The sequence below is a fragment of the Hyaena hyaena genome, unplaced genomic scaffold, assembly GCF_003009895.1.
Source record: "Hyaena hyaena isolate Hyena2069 unplaced genomic scaffold, ASM300989v1 scaffold_174, whole genome shotgun sequence".
NCBI lineage: Eukaryota > Metazoa > Chordata > Mammalia > Carnivora > Hyaenidae > Hyaena > Hyaena hyaena.
Genome location: NW_024080806.1, coordinates 1,519,042 through 1,533,947, shown reverse-complemented (window position 1 = coordinate 1,533,947; position 14,906 = coordinate 1,519,042). Strand labels below are relative to the sequence as shown.

At 57.1% G+C, this 14,906-nt stretch overlaps 1 protein-coding gene across 2 annotated transcripts; it reads right to left on the bottom strand.

Moving 5' to 3' along the window:
* LOC120237197 (1,5-anhydro-D-fructose reductase-like) lies at positions 1-14,821 on the bottom strand. 2 transcript variants are annotated; one of them, XM_039240378.1, is made up of 10 exons: positions 14,731-14,821; positions 10,421-10,588; positions 8,647-8,763; positions 8,440-8,517; positions 7,122-7,244; positions 5,163-5,260; positions 3,386-3,458; positions 3,041-3,124; positions 1,010-1,092; positions 1-753 (listed from the first exon to the last, which is right to left on the bottom strand). In XM_039240378.1, exons 1-10 carry the CDS (start codon positions 14,767-14,769, stop codon positions 711-713), a joined length of 906 nt encoding a protein of 301 aa, XP_039096309.1. In that variant the 5' UTR covers positions 14,770-14,821; the 3' UTR covers positions 1-710. The 2 variants fall into 2 exon arrangements, with proteins under 2 accessions (XP_039096309.1, XP_039096311.1); XM_039240380.1 differs by lacking the exons at positions 3,386-3,458; positions 5,163-5,260.
* Between the last annotated feature and the right edge of the window lie 85 nt (positions 14,822-14,906).

Sequence of the window (14,906 nt, the reverse complement as noted above, 5' to 3'; positions counted from 1 at the left end):
GTGAGGAACTTTTCTCATGTTTAACAAACAGGGAAACACCTGCAGCTCATTCATCAAAGTGAGCCTTTTTCATCGAACATGAGAATCTGTAGCAGCTTTTGAGAACAATGGCCCAAGCGCGGTGCTCAGTGCCGTCCAGTGAGCGGCGGGGACCCGTGTCCCACGTGGCCCTGGAGCCCGGGGGGACGGACCGGACACGGAGCGCTGGAGGGCAAAGCCCCACGCGTCCTGTCTGCGTGGGGTTCCCACGGCCGTATTTAAAGAAGAGAAGCCTCTGTGTTGAACGGAGGCCTCTCCCACGGGTAAACCATCTGGGGGGCTCGAGGGAACAGAGGAGCGCGGATGGCGGGGGCGGCCCAGGGTTTCGAGTGGGGCCGCACGACAGATGCAGACAGTCGTGCTGGTCTCAATTCCTGTATTTAACGATTTCCGTCATACAACCTTTCTTCCGAGAGCAGAGGCCACACGGCGTGTCTTGTCAAAATCCTGTCACACTGTGCTCTGGGGAGCCTTAGGACTGGGGGTTCCCCACAGAGAGTCACCAGGGCGGTCCCCGTCGGGGCAGAGGCCAGCGGGCCGGGTGCACTTCGCAGGGAGCTCAGCTCCGCTCCAGGCGGGCCTCTGCCCAAACCAAAGCCCGTCCCTCCCCTCCCCTCCGGCACGCGGGGTTTGGACCTGAGGCCCGGGTGTGAGGAAGGCGGAGGCTGTGCTCAGTATTCTATGTGGAAAGGATAGTCCTTGTGGTTTTTAGCTCTGAAAAACAGGAAAACAAATCAAAATGAAATGTTTCTTATTTTTAAGAGAAACATCCTAAAAGACACAGCTGTGTGTTTTCAAGCTCCCGGATGTATTCATCTTTGGACTCATTCAGTGGCCCGTCCTCCAACAGGAAAGGCTTAGGAGAAGGTTTAATTAACCTAAAATGGATGCGCTCAACACCTACTCGGAATCGCCTCAATCTAAATACGGCTCCCTCTCCCGGGAACGGAGGGAACGGGGACGAACTTACGTGGGTAATGTGCAAATTCGGAAATTCCTGTCCAGGTCGAAGATGTCATTCATATCCTTTTCTGATAACTCAAAGTCAAATACCTGCACCCAAAACAAAATGTTCACAGCGAATTCAGCTCAGGGGACATTTAGTTGAGCCTATGTTACGTGCAGAGTGCCAGGCCTGCGGGGACACAGAGGCGTAAAGGAAACACTGCAGGTGGCATCTGAGACTTCTCAGTGCCTCAGCCTCCCACGTGCACCGACTGTGACCCTGTGCCTGGTGCTGGCTGGCCCGGGCTGGTGACAGCCCTGCAAGACCACGACTGATGTGTGCTGCAGCACCCGGTGGGGCTAAGGTACGCGCCAGAATAGTTAAGAGGTGGGTGCCGGGAGCCGCACCGGCCTCGCTGGACGGCAGTCACAGCGAGGAAATGGCAGTGTTTGCACAGCTCCTGCCGTGAGAAACGAAAACTGGGATCTCCTTCTGCTACTACTGGCTCGTGTTGGAAATGAGCCTGCTGGTCTTGACCAGGCCTCACAATATTCCAGATCAGACCGATATTCCCCACACAGATTGCTCATAAGGAAAAGCATATTCCTGCCTTTACAAAAGAGATTTCAGATGAAATCTCGTGGATATGGTCAAAAGGCTCTTCCTATGGGCCTTGCAGACCCAAGACTTAGATAATAAAGGGGGTTAAGAACACAAGAGTTACAACTGAGCCTGGCCCCGAGACAAAGAGCCTATTTTGGGGTTAAGATACAGATAAGGGCAGAACACAGCTACTACATATATCTTTGCTAATTGGTGAAACACGTCAGTCCCTTCCTCAAGGCCTACATTCCACAAACACCCTCCCTTACACTGGCAGCTGGGATGAGGATAGATAAGAGTAGCTAAAACATAAACCCAGGTACAAAGACTGACACATTTAGGGCCCCCATGTTAGTTTCCACAAACAAACCAATTCAGAAACATTCATTCTCTTGAGAGCCAGACAGAATAACTCCTAGCTTATCTATATACAATTTAACTTATATGTTATCCTGTTTTTCACTAAGAACATTCTGTTATTTCCTTGGTCGGAATAATTCTTCAATTGATATCACAAAAGGCCTCCCATTGTAAGAAATTCCTTTCTCTGACTTCATGTTGTTGCTGAACTTTTAAATAAAGACACCAAAACCGACAGGACAGAGATGCCTGCCTGGTGATCAGAAAGAATCTCGGGGCTCTCACTCTCTCTCGCCAACACCGTCCATCCTTCAGGGACCCCTGGACTGGCCGGAGCCGGCCTCCGACGGGTGGGGGTGCAGCAAAGGATTTTTCCCATTGCTCAAAACAAAACAAAACAAAACAAAAAAAACCCACAAAAAACACAAAAAATGAAAAAAACCCAAAAAACAAATGAAAAGGAAAAACCAAAAACATTTGTGCCTCACACCGTCGCAGCTAGAAGGACCCTGGTCCCCGGGGCCACCAACTCCAGCAGTAGCCATAACACGGTGTAATTTTTGTTTCCATTCCTCGTAAAGCAGAACGCTGAGTGGCGCCCCGCTTACCCCTGACCCACTCCTGAAACACGGCTGTTCTCACAGGAGAGCCAGCCCTGGTCCCCAGCTGAGGAGCCCCGAGGGAGGGGACCGGCCGGGCCCAGCCTCTGCCCACAGGAGACCCTCCGCCCCGACTAGCACAAACCAGGGGCTCGGTGTCAACAGCGGCTCCCCCAAATCCAGGTCCGGGCAGCCGGGCGCAGCGGTCCCGAGGCTTGGGGCGCGGACACCTGGCTCAGGGGGCAGCCCCGTGAGCCTCTGGCCGCCACCGCGGCTGGTCAGTACGTCCCCCTTCCCCGTTCTGTCCTGCCCCCCAGCTCCCGGGCTGGGTCCACAACGGTCACACTCTGGGGGTCCTTGTGCTGTGGCCGCAGCTCCATCCGGCCCCTCGGCCGCGTCAAAGCCACAGAGGACGTCTGTGCGGGGGTCAGACCCCCAGCTACCTAACGTCTGATCCCAAAGCCTCCAAGTAAAAGAAGAAAAAAACACTTTCCTGGATGTTCTCACGAATCCGTTTTGGGGTGACAGATTTGGGGATCACTATCACATTCCTCTGGATCTGGAATCGGATCACAATCTGCAGAGAAAGGTCTGGTATCAGACAAAGGGCAGGGCAAGCTTTTATTACAAGCTCTTCTGTTCCAAAGCCCTTCGGAGTCCAGCCTGGCCCTTTCTGGACAGCCCCTCCAGTGCGCGTGCTGAGCGCCGCGGGCCCACGGACGCGCTCGGCTGGGGTGGGCCCGGGAGCCCCCCGGGCGGTGGGAGCAGGGCGCCCCGCGCGGTGAGCGGACCTCCCTCCGCCCAGCCCGGCTCCGGGAGGAGGCGGGCACCCCCCTACCTGGGCGGGGGACCTGTGGTACTTCCGTGCGATCCTCCGGATCACGGGGTCATCCAGCAGCTCCACCCCCTCGCTGGGGACAGCAGGACAGGGCGGGGGTTAGGGGGGCAGACGCGGTGCCTCGGCCTTCAAAGCCACAATCCGTCCTCCAGAACCAAGACCTACGTTTATTTCTGTCTGAGCACAATACCGGTTCCCGCAGGAAATCTGAGTGACGACAGGGGCCCATCACCCACACCCCACGGTCCAGAGAACACGTGTCGGTGGGGAGAGCTGGGCTGCTGCCCGTGGGAATCCGGGGTTTCCGCGAGGACCGGGGGCACCAGGAGAGCGAGGGAAGGGAGCGCGGCTCTGGGGAGGCGCCGGCGGAACGGCTGACGTCTCCGCGCCCCGCGGCCCGGGCCGGGGCCTGCAGCTGCTGGCGAGGCTGCTGCTGACGGTGACTTCCGAAAAGTCCCCCTCAAACACCCAGACGCGCGGGGAAGCTTCGGCGCGGAGAACCGCAAGGCTGCGGCCACGCTGCTACCCCTCAGCGTCTGTCCATCAGGGACAGGCCCGGACCACCTGGGGGGCCATTTCTTTGTCCCCTGCCACCCTCGGTGGCTCCGGGGCCCCAGGTTCAGTGGCAGAACGCGCCCCAGCCACTACCAAGTTCAAACACATGTGCCCCGCTTCCCATGGGAGACACACGGGTAATAAGAGTCCAATGCTTTCCGCCCTCCCTGGACCCCTAGTCTGCCCCGGCCCTGAGTTATATGTGGTCCCTGGGCTCATGCAGCAATGACAAGTGGGAGACTGAACAGGAGATAATGGCAAGGCAGTGTAACGAGGGCGATGAACAGAGCCTCCATAAGGGAAGTCAGGAGGGCTTCCTGGAGGAAGTGATGCTGAGCTGAACTGGACATCAGAAATCAGAAATCAGAGTTAGCCAGATTTTAAAAACACAAGATACTAACGAGATGTCTAGAGGGGCGCCTGAGTGGCTCCCTTGGTTAAGCGTCTGATTTGGTCTGAGGTCACGATCTCACTGCTTGTGGGTTCAAGCCCCGCATTGGGCTCTGTGCTGACAGCTCAGAGCTTGGAGCCTGCTTCCAATTCTGTCTCTGTCTCTCTCTGCTTCTTCCCTGCTCGCTCTCTGTCTTTGTCTCTGTCTCTCTCACAAATATAAAATAAAACATTTAAAAACATTTAGAAAACAGAGCAAGACTGTTAGGTAAAGAGATGAACCGATGCAAAAGCACAGAGCATAGACGGCGTGCCGCCGGGAGCCCCACGCGGGTTCGGGTGGTTTGTGCACACGGAGGCAGAATTGGGCAGGGGTCAGACCAGCTGGGACTCCTAGTACTTTCCGGCAGGAGAGTGGCCTGATCAGACGGACGGCTCCCTTCGGCTCCCGCGTGCAAACGGACTGGGACCCGCAAATCTGGGTGGAGCCGAGGCTGCTGTAACTGCCCGAGAGAATTCCCACTAACGAAGGCCGCGGTGGGAGAACAGAGATCACCGGACAGACCCCAGGCTGTCTGGTCGGGGGTGCTGAGCGGGTGGGGGCTCGTGAGCCCACGCAGGGCCCAGCACACGACCCGCTTCTGGGGGGAGAGGCCGCGTGCAGACGGAGAAGCTGTGAGCCAGCGCCCCGAGGTGTAGCCGCGGCCCTCCCCGCGGCCCGCACGCCCCGCGCACACCGCCTGGGTCAGGCCCTCCGCGAACCGTCCAGATCCCACCTGTGGGTGCCCCCCCCCCCCCCCCCCCGCTGCCCCCCGGCCCTGACACACCCCACCTGGAGCCGCCGAGGGGCCGGTAAGCCGTCACGGTCACGTCCCTGGATTGGCAAAACCTGATCAGGTTCTTCTGGGTAAGATACGGGTGGCACTCAATCTACAAAGAGAATCAGAGCTCGCCAGGAAGACCCAGGCCCCGACTCGGGGGAAGGGCACACCCACGCCTCCGCTGCCCAGCCACGTGCCCCTCTCACGCTCAGGTGTCCACGCGCACAGAGATCGCCTCGAGAACGGGCGGGAGGAGCCCCGGGCCCCTGGCCACTCGGGGCACCTGCTTGGCGAGGCCCTCCCTCTGCCCCTTTTCCGCGCCAGCCCGTGTCAGTGTGACACCTTGCAGGGTGCTTCTCCGTCCCGTGATGTCGGCTCCGCGGAGGCAGGGCTCTGAGCTGGCTCCCCAGGCACCTCCCCAGGCACGTCCCCAACCCCAGGAACAGGCCGGGCCGGGGGCGCCCAGTCAGGGCGCCGCAGGTGAATGGGTGAAGGTGGGGAGGCACGGGGGACACGTGCCCCAGGGGACTCCCATGGCCACTTTAAGCAGCTTGAGAGCAGGATTCCAGCCTCCACACTAAGTTCTCACACATGACTCCAGGTCATCGGGGGCTGAAAACACTTGTTTAGAGTGAATTAGGAGCTATGAACAGCCCTTTGAGGCTCAGGAACGTGCCGGAGTCCCGGGAAAAGTCTTCGGAGGGGACGCTGCTGGGGGCTCAGAGCCCTGCCCCTCCAGCCCCCCCCCCAGACCAGGCAGCAGCACCCCCAGATTTAAAGCGCTGTTCAACGTGAGCCCCGACGGGCCTGCAGCTCAGACCCCGCACTCTGGGCCCACCCGGGTTCGGGCAGAGAAGCGAAGCCCGGCCTGGCGTTGGACGCTGGCCGCTCAGACCCCGCACTCTGGGCCCGCCCGGGTTCGGGCACAGAAGCCAAGCCGGGCCTCGTGTTGGACGCTGGCCGCTCCGTGGGAGGCAGTGAGGAGAGCTTCCCGACGGCAGACGCGGGTGGGCTGCCTGCTCCGGGCTGCCCTGCACGCTCACCTGTGGGAACTCGGCGAGCAATGCCCTGAAGACGACACCCCCCTGCGTCCGTGTCACCCATGTTTATACAAAATGGGGCGTGATGCTCCATTCTTGATGTCCCCAGACCGGGGACTGTGCGGGTGGCCGTCAACGGTAGGGCGGTAACTACAGTGCGGTGCGCACAGCGAACACCAGCAGAGATGAGAGCGATGGGCGATCATCCAGGAACACAGAGGAATCTAACAGGTACGACTTGTTAGAAGTCCGACAGGAAGGAGTAGGAAACGGGTCACTGAAGTTCAAGAGCCACAGCGTCCGCTGTCAGCAACCGGCGCCGGGCTGCCTTTGGCTGGGGCGCCAGCAGCGGGAGGAGGCTGGTGGCCGGGTGCTGGCCGCGCCCTGTCTGCATCTGCTGCAGGCACAGAGCCGGGCCGGCTTATGAGAGCTGATCGAGCTCGTCTGTCACGGGTGCCCTTTTTCAATGTACACGACACTGGAGCAAATGTTTAGGTGAAAGAAAGTACTGCAAAACGCCTTTTCTACAAGCAAAGCCCTTTCCTCACGAGCCAGCCCTCTGCACCGAAGTCCTGGCAGAGCCCATGAACCCCAGGCTGGAGAGGGGCGGGGGCCGGGCGCTTTCCCAGGAAGCCTGCTGTGAGCCCCGCGCCACGGAGGGAGGAGGGCTCCCAGGAGCATCACCACTTCTGCACCGAGAGAACCAAGCTCAGCCTGCGGCCCACCTCCCAAGGGCCCCACCTAACCGGACAAGCCTTTCTGGAAGCTCTCCGGCCTCGGCACCTGTTACTTGTCTAACTGCTCCCTAAGTCACCATTTTTGCAGCCACAGGAGAAAGAAATGTCTGCTGTGTGCCTCCCCCCTTCCGTTTCCAGTGTAGCCACGGGGAAGCGACAGCTGAAAAGCCAGCTCCGTCTGTTAAAGCCTCACCTGGTTCGTCACTGGCTTGAACCTCAAGTTGGGTTTATTCAAAAGTCTCTCAAGCTGCTGGTGGTTGAAGTTCGACACCCCGATGGCTCTCACCAGCCCTGTGACCACCAGGTCCTCCATGGCCTGCAGGCGACAGACCGTCATTCTGCTCCCCGACACCCACGCCCCTCCCTCCCCTGCGCACCTCGCTGGACCTGCCCTCTGACGGGATTTCTAAGTACCCCGCCGGATGCCCCTCAGGCGTCTCTGCCCCCAGGGCCTGTCACGGCCCGGGACCCCTGGGCACGTTGTATGGCCACACTAAGCCTCGGTTTCCTCATCTGCGAAGTGGGGACGAGCTTGTTCATGTCACAGGGTTGTTTTAAGGATTCCATCAAATAACACACAAAGCGTTTAGCTCAGGGCTGGAGTGTGGCAAACACTCGACATTTCAGCTGTTGCTTTTCCTTTCGCATCTGTGAAACGGTGTGCGGCAGGGATGTCCGTCGCGGACTCTTTGTTTGCCGCTCTTTCGACCTAGATTATGTGCTTCCTAAGCACAGTGACGTGCCCTCATCCTCCTGCTGGCCGTGAACTTCGGGTGTGCGGCCAGGCTCCCCGTCCCCTTCCACACCCGCACCCCTCGCTGCTTTACTCCAGGCCTCTTCCGCCTTTGTGTCTGGAATCGGGCCACCCGGCCCCCAGCCCCTCGCAGGCCTGGCCGCACCGCCGGGCCTCGTTCAGGGATGTTCGTGGCCCAGCCTTCCGCAACCACACAGCAGCTGTAGTGGCTACAGCCGGGTAACGGAGAGGTGGATTCTTAGACGTTCTTTCTCACCTCTTCCGTATTTCTGTAGTGACCACGTGATATTCTCATCAACAAACCAGTGGACACAGGGGCCCCTGGGGGCTCAGTCGGTTAAGTGTCTGACTTTGGCTCAGGTCATGATCTCATGGTTCACAAGTTTGAGCCCCGTGTCGGGCTCTGTGCTGACAGCTCAGAGCCTGGAGCTGCTTTGGATTCTGTGCCTCCCTCTCTCTCTGCCCCTCCCCCGCTCACGCTCTATCTCTCTCTCAAAAATAAATACACATAAAAAGACAAACAAACAGTGGACACGGAGACTAAAGGGCGCTCTGACTGAGAGGCGAGTCTGACTTGTCATCCCTCGAACGGACGTCCTGGCCGGGGAACCAGCCGGAGCTCAGGCAGCAGGCGGGCAGCCCAGGTGCAGGTGCTGGTTCCCGGCGCACAGCACACACGAGAGTGTCGGGGGACACACGCGCCCCCGCACACGCGTGCGCATGACCTGCTGGCACCCTGCCCGAGGCCACGGCTCACCTCCCACGTGTCCAGGAAGTCCGTGTCGCTGGGCAGCACCATGCCATTGCGGTCCACGGGCAGGTCTTCTTCCCCAGGCTGTGAGAGGCAGAGGCGGGGGCTGACGGGGTCTCCCAGGAGGCCCAGGGAGGGCCCCCCCTCACCCCCAGCCGGGCCTGACCGGGAAGGAAGGTGCTGCCGGCGGGCTCTGTGCCTCCGGGACGGTACCTTGAAGCCCATGGGCCAGTGCATGAGGTAGAGGTCCAGGTAATCCAGCTTCAAGGCCTTGAGGCTCTCGGCGCACGCCGCAGTCACCAAGGACTTCTTGTGTCTGGTGCACCAGAGCTGCCGACGGGGAGGAGGGAAGCCAGTGTCAACCTCTGCCCCTCCGTCCCCCCCAGCCTGGGATCGGGAAGACAGACGACATCCGGGAACAGATGGCAGCGAACACAGAGGGCCAGTGACATCACCCTCCTGTGGTTCCGGGACAGGGAGACGGGGACACTGTGACACGCGTGGGAGGGGCTGTCGCTGTCTGCTTATCTGGACCCACTAGGACCAGAGAGAGAAGCCGGAACCAGACCAAATGGCTGTGAGCAGAGAGGAGAACTCCGGAGAACTTGTACACTGTTTCCTACCTAAGTCAACGCCATGTTCAAGGTCCTTTGTTCTGAGGACCTCATGATCATGCAGGTTAAATTAGGGATGTTAACACCACTGCCTTGTATTGACTGAGAGATTTCCAGCCACACCCCCTGTGAAGTAGAAAGTTTCTCATTTTTTTCTCCCATTATGTCCCGTTATACTATTTGGTACTAAGTGTGACAGAAGCTAATCTAGGGACCCCATCACAGCAAGAGAAGAACCAAAAATAAATAAGTACAAGAAAGAGGATTAAAAGATACAAAAACAGACTCTAAACATAGTGTATTGATGGCAAAAGAGAAGAAAAACAAACAAAACCCTAAAAACTGTCATTAACAATGGTACTCTCTAAACAGAGAGTATAAAAAAATTCTATCTGTGACTTTTCCAAATGTCAGGAATGATGAGCACACTTCCCCTGCTGGCTCTGAGGTCACTACGGGCTGACCTCAGCCATCCGTTACCCCCTCTGCCCTCCCTCCCCAGGCCCTGAGCACTTACGGAAATCATCCCAAAATAGAACAGAAGAGCAAATCTACAGAAACCACACCGAGCCCTGCGATTGTGGAAATTAGTCCTGGAAACTTCTTGGGAGATGATCAAATCCGGACCCCCGTTTTACACACAGTGAAGCCATGGCCCCGTGCCATCCAGGGACTCGCCTCGTCTCTCGGGGCTTGTGACAGGTGGTGGGGCCATCACAGATGGTGGGGTCATGAGAGGCCACGGGACCGTGAAAGGCCGCAGGAGCGATGACCCACGGCTCCTGGCCTCAGAGTCCTAACGATCTGCTTCCAAGCCCAAGGCAGAGGGGTTCCTGAACCCTCCCCGCTGTCTGGATCTGCCACTACCGGCCCCTAAACACCTGGCTCCCTCCTGGGCCGTCTCCCGCGGTCCACGCTCGGGGCTGTGACTTTGGCCTCCGGCTCGAAGGCCCGCTCCCTTCGGCTGCTGCAGTCACCCAGCCCCACGGGTCTGGCTTACACGGAGTCTACGCCCCCCACTGAGCCCCTGCAACGTGCTCCTCTGTGCGAGGCAGGCAGAGTAAGCTCCTGGGAAGGCAGCAGGGACTCCGAGGCGTGGCCTGTCGCTCCTGCAGCCGCACTTCTCATCACTCGGCCGCCTGACGTTTTCCGATCCAGGAGCACCGAGCTCCTTCCAGGCCCCTGTCCCCAAGGTGCTGCCCCTCTGCTTGTCCTGCCGTCCCCGTCCCCTGCACCCGCACCACGCCCAGCGCGTGCATGCAGCTGCCCGAGCGTCCAGTACGAGCTGAGTCACCAGCTCCTGTGAGGTCACAAAACCCTCCACGCACGCCGTCGGCTGTCCCACGCTGCTGGCCCCGCACACCGAGACCTACCTTACTGACGATAAACAGGTCCTTCCGCGTCACCGCGCCCTCCTGGATCTTGCACTGGATCCCGGCTCCGACCTCACTCTCGTTGTGGTACAAGTAAGCGCAGTCGAAGTGCCGGTACCCCGCGTCTATCGCCACTTTCACTGCCTCGGTCACCTCGCCTGGAGCCGCCTGCAAATCCAATGCGACAGAGGCAGTCCGCCCACATCAGGGCATCCCAGCCTCTGCACTTGAAAATGTAGACTCAGACCCTACATGAATGAGGGAGCACTAAAATTAGGGGGGTCAGAGTCAGAAAGGATTAAGACGCAATCTAAGTTCCAACTCCTTTCCTTACGTGGGGGAAACTCTGTACATATTTTAGTGCCCGCAAGGAACCGAGTGAGATGCTTTGTTTCCCGAAGGAACAAAGGAATAAGTAAACGTAGGATGAATCGTGATAGAAACTGAGACACAAGAAGGTATAGACTCACCCTCTACCTGAGGAGACCAGGGGGCCAAGTGTGAAGGTAAGCGGGTGTGTGCTCACGCGAACAGCCCGGCACATGCGGAGCCCCTCCCCAAACCCCAGGGGACACTATGGATTCCCTCAAGAATGTGAAGTTCAGGAAACGCTCACGCTGAGCTTGGTTGCTCACACAAGCAAAGGGACTGGGCGCGGGGGCAGATGCCTGGGGAGGACTCAGCACGGGAGGCACTGAGCACTCCCAAGGGCTTCGCAGCCCACGAAACACCTCCCCACCGGAGCCTCACTAGCCCCAGGTGCTGTGCCAGAACAAGGGTCTTCCTCTGACACGAGAGGCACATTCCGGGGGCCAAAAGCTAAGGAAACATCCACCTGAAGTTAGAGAATGATCCATCAAGGGATTAGGAGGAAAGGAAATCTGGCAACAAGGATGAATATCAACTAAAACTATGATGGAGAAGAGAAGCACAGCCAGAGGTTAGTTCTTCGAAAAACCTTAATAAGGGAGACACACTTCTGACAAGAGCGAGAACCAGAAAACAAGTTATACAGACACAACAGAGATCCCAAATCTCAGGAAACCTTACCAGTAACTTTAGCTGACAATTTGGAAAAATGAAAAGAATGGGGAAAATCCCTAGAAAAACTTACTCAAGAAGTAAAAGCTGACTTGTCCTATAGTTATTTTTATTTTTTTATTTATTTCTTTTTATTTCTAGGAGAGAGAGAGAGAGAGAGAGAGAGAGACAACGTGAGCAGGGGAGGGTCAGAGAGAGAGGGAGTCACAGACTGAAACAGGCTCCAGGCTCTGAGCTGGCAGTCAGCACAGAGCCCGACGCGGGGCTCGAACCCACGAACCGCGAGATCATGACCTAAGCGAAAGTCGGACGCTTAACCGACTAAGCCACCCAGGCTTAGTTATCTTTAAAATGAAGCTGTTAAACACACACACAGGTCTACAAGATTTTCAAGGACGTACTTGTCCCAATTTAACACAAAATCTTTCAGAGAAGAAAAAAGGAGAGAATACTCCCAACACCTTCTACCAAACCAGTATAACCCTGGAGTCAAAAGCAGACAAAAATATTAAAAGGAAAGATCTGCGTTCATCTCACTCATGAGTAAGAGTTGCAAAAATCCTAAGTAAAGTAACATCGGACTGGATGTGACAATATATATGGAAAACTAACATACCGCATCCACAGAGCTCATCTTAGATAGCCAAGGATGGCTTGGTATCAGAAAATCCATAATAATTAGTCACATTAACAGGTTAAAAAAAAAATCACGTCAGGGTGCTTGGGTGGCTCAGTTGGTTGAGCATCCGACTCCTTAGTTCATCTAAGGTCATGATCCCAAGGTTGTGGGATCGAGCCCTGTGTTGGGCTCTGCACTGAGCATGGAGCCTGCTTGAGATTCTTTCTCTCTCTCTCTCTCTCTCCTCTTCTGTCTTTCTCCCCTGCATGCGTGCTCTCTCTCAAATTAAAAAATAATAAAAAATAAATCATGTTAATCAATGTTGGATAAGATTCAACACCCATTTGTGATTTAAAACTCTCAGTAAACTAGGAAAAAAGGAAACTCTTTAACCTGGTAAAGAATATCCACATTTAAAACAACAATAAAAAAAAAAAAAAAAACACAAGAACAAAAGCAAACCAAAAAACATAGGGGCAAACATCATCCTAAATGTGCAGGTATCAGAAACACTCCTTTAAAATCAGGGACAGAATGAGAATGGTCACTGTAGTGGAGGTCCTGGCCATCCATGAGCAGCTCAGAAAAAGCAATTTGAGACTTAAGGATCAGAAAAAAAGAAATGAAAGTATCAGTATTTGCAGATGATATGAGCATTTAGGTAGAAAGCCCAAAGGAATCCTTAGGCAAATTAGGAGAACTCATAGGACAGTTTAGCAAAGTGGCTGAAAATGTGATGACTATACCAAAGAAGGATTTTTTTTTTTTTTTTTTTAAAGAAGCCTCCATGCCCATCCTGGGGCTCAAACTCCTGACCCTGAGATCAAAAGTCGCATGCTCCACTGACTGGGTCAGCCAGGCACTTGGAGAAGGTTGTTTTCTATGCATCAGCAGCAAACAAGCTGGAGACGTAATTTCAGAAAAGTTTCATTTCCAACAGTATGGACCAATTGCGGATGGTCCAGGATCCAGGAATGATCCCGACAAATGAAGTGTATGCTTTCTACGGGAAAGCTGCACGCACAACCAGAAAGAGAGTGAAGGATGCACTCTGTCCAGGACAATTCACTGGCACAGAAATCTACTGTGCTTGTAGAAAGCCAGATGTAATGTCATAAAGTTGCCAGTTCGCCCCAGACTGATTGACAGATTTAATGTGATTCCCCAGGCCCAGAATGGGCTCTGTCCCGCCTCTGGGACCTGGGCTGCCCTTGTGCTTTACTGTGGCAGAGAGGCCAGCCCCGAGCCTAGGCTCCAGGTTGCCCCGTGCTCTCTCGTGCCTCAGCCATCACCACGAGAATACCCCAGATTCTCCTGCTTGACGACGAGACAGGCGGAGCCACGAGCCGCCCTGACAGTCCCAATCGGGAGTAGCCAAACCCCAGACCCCGAGCGAGCCCGCCAGTGCAGAGCCCAGCTGACCACCCGACGGGCAGCAGGGGTGAAGCACACGCTGCCATAAGCAATGGAGTTTGTGTGGTTGGTTGTTGGTGCATCACTTCTAGAGCAACGGTCTGTGCTGTTACACGCCTGGAAATGCCCAAATGAAAGAAAGGAAGACTTTGCGCGGATCGGGAACGGGTCATTAAGACGAGCCCGACCTGAAGTCCAGCAGCCACAACAAGGATCGTTTGGGCCTCTGAAAACAGTTTCCGCTGGTTTTCCTTTGGCCGTTTGCAGGGCGGGATGCCTGGACCCCACCCCCTGCAGAAGCCAGTGCATAAGAGGCAGGACTGGGGGCAGGCAGGAAAGTCCAAGCATGTAACCCCCTGAGCGCCCCCAGCAGCTCCCGAAAGCACATCCAGGGCTACACACGGCGAACCACAACGAGTAGAGTTGCCTCCTTGGTCTTTCAGAGTTGGGAGGTCCGTAGAAGAAATGATTTAAATACTGTTTTGACGAGCAGGGTTGATGATTCCAATTCCTGCTCATCCAGTAGCTTCTTAAGTGAATTCTCAAATGAACGTCTCTTACTGAAGAAGAGGAGTACAGGGGCAATGAAAGCAAACGAGGAAGGCCTGGTTGGCGCCTCGCCGCCGGAAGTTACCGGTCACGGAGGCCGAAGCGCAGCAAGTGCCCGAGGCCCCGCCTGGCTCTCACAGGGGCGCTGCACCCTTTCCCTCTGAAACCACCCTTGTTCATACTGCGGGTGGCAAGTCCCGCCAGTCTCTGGGGAGGTGCCACCAGCTCAACCACCAGCCCCGACCCCAGCCCGACCCCGGCCCGACCACCGGCCCCCCAGCCGGACCCCGGCCTGACCATTGGCCCCCCACAGCCAGACCCCGGCCCGACCACCGGCCCCCCCCAGCCAGACCCCAGCCCTCGGGCCCTGACCCAGTCCGACCACCGGCCCCCCCAGCCAGACCCCAGTCCGACCACCGGCCCCCTCAGCCCGGCCCCCCTAGTCCGACAACCAGCCCCGACCCCAGCCCGACCCCAGCCCGACCGCCGGCCCCTCGGGGTTCCCACGAACTTTGACTTCTGAGCAGTGAGATTGAGGCCGCGACAAGGAACGCCAGCATTTCCGGAGAACCCCCCCTTCAAACAGGGGCGGTGGCGCCGAGGCAGGCGGCCCTGGGGGTCCCCTCCGCCTCTCGGAGCGCCGCGGACGGGAAAGGCCCCCCTCCCCCGGGTCGCGAGGCCACCTCACCTTCCAGGTGCCCAGGCCCAGAGCTGGGATCTCCTCCATGCTGCCGAGCGCCGCCGCCGCGCGACACCCGGGGCGCCACTCCGGGGCTGGCCCTGCCACTGGCGGGCGGTGGGCGTGCCGGCGGGCGCTCCGATAGGCCGCGGGGCGGTGGGCGGTGCCGGCGGGCGCTCCGATTG

Excerpts from the sequence above, each read along its gene's own strand:
- LOC120237197 (XM_039240378.1), bottom strand. The coding sequence starts at position 14,769 with ATGGAGGAGATCCCAGCTCTGGGCCTGGGCACCTGGAAG. Across the intron at positions 5,261-7,121 it reads TCAAGCCAGTGACGAACCAG|ATTGAGTGCCACCCGTATCT; the intron begins GTGAGGCTTTAA and ends TTCTCTTTGTAG. Across the intron at positions 754-1,009 it reads CGAATTTGCACATTACCCAC|AGCTAAAAACCACAAGGACT; the intron begins GTAAGTTCGTCC and ends CCTGTTTTTCAG.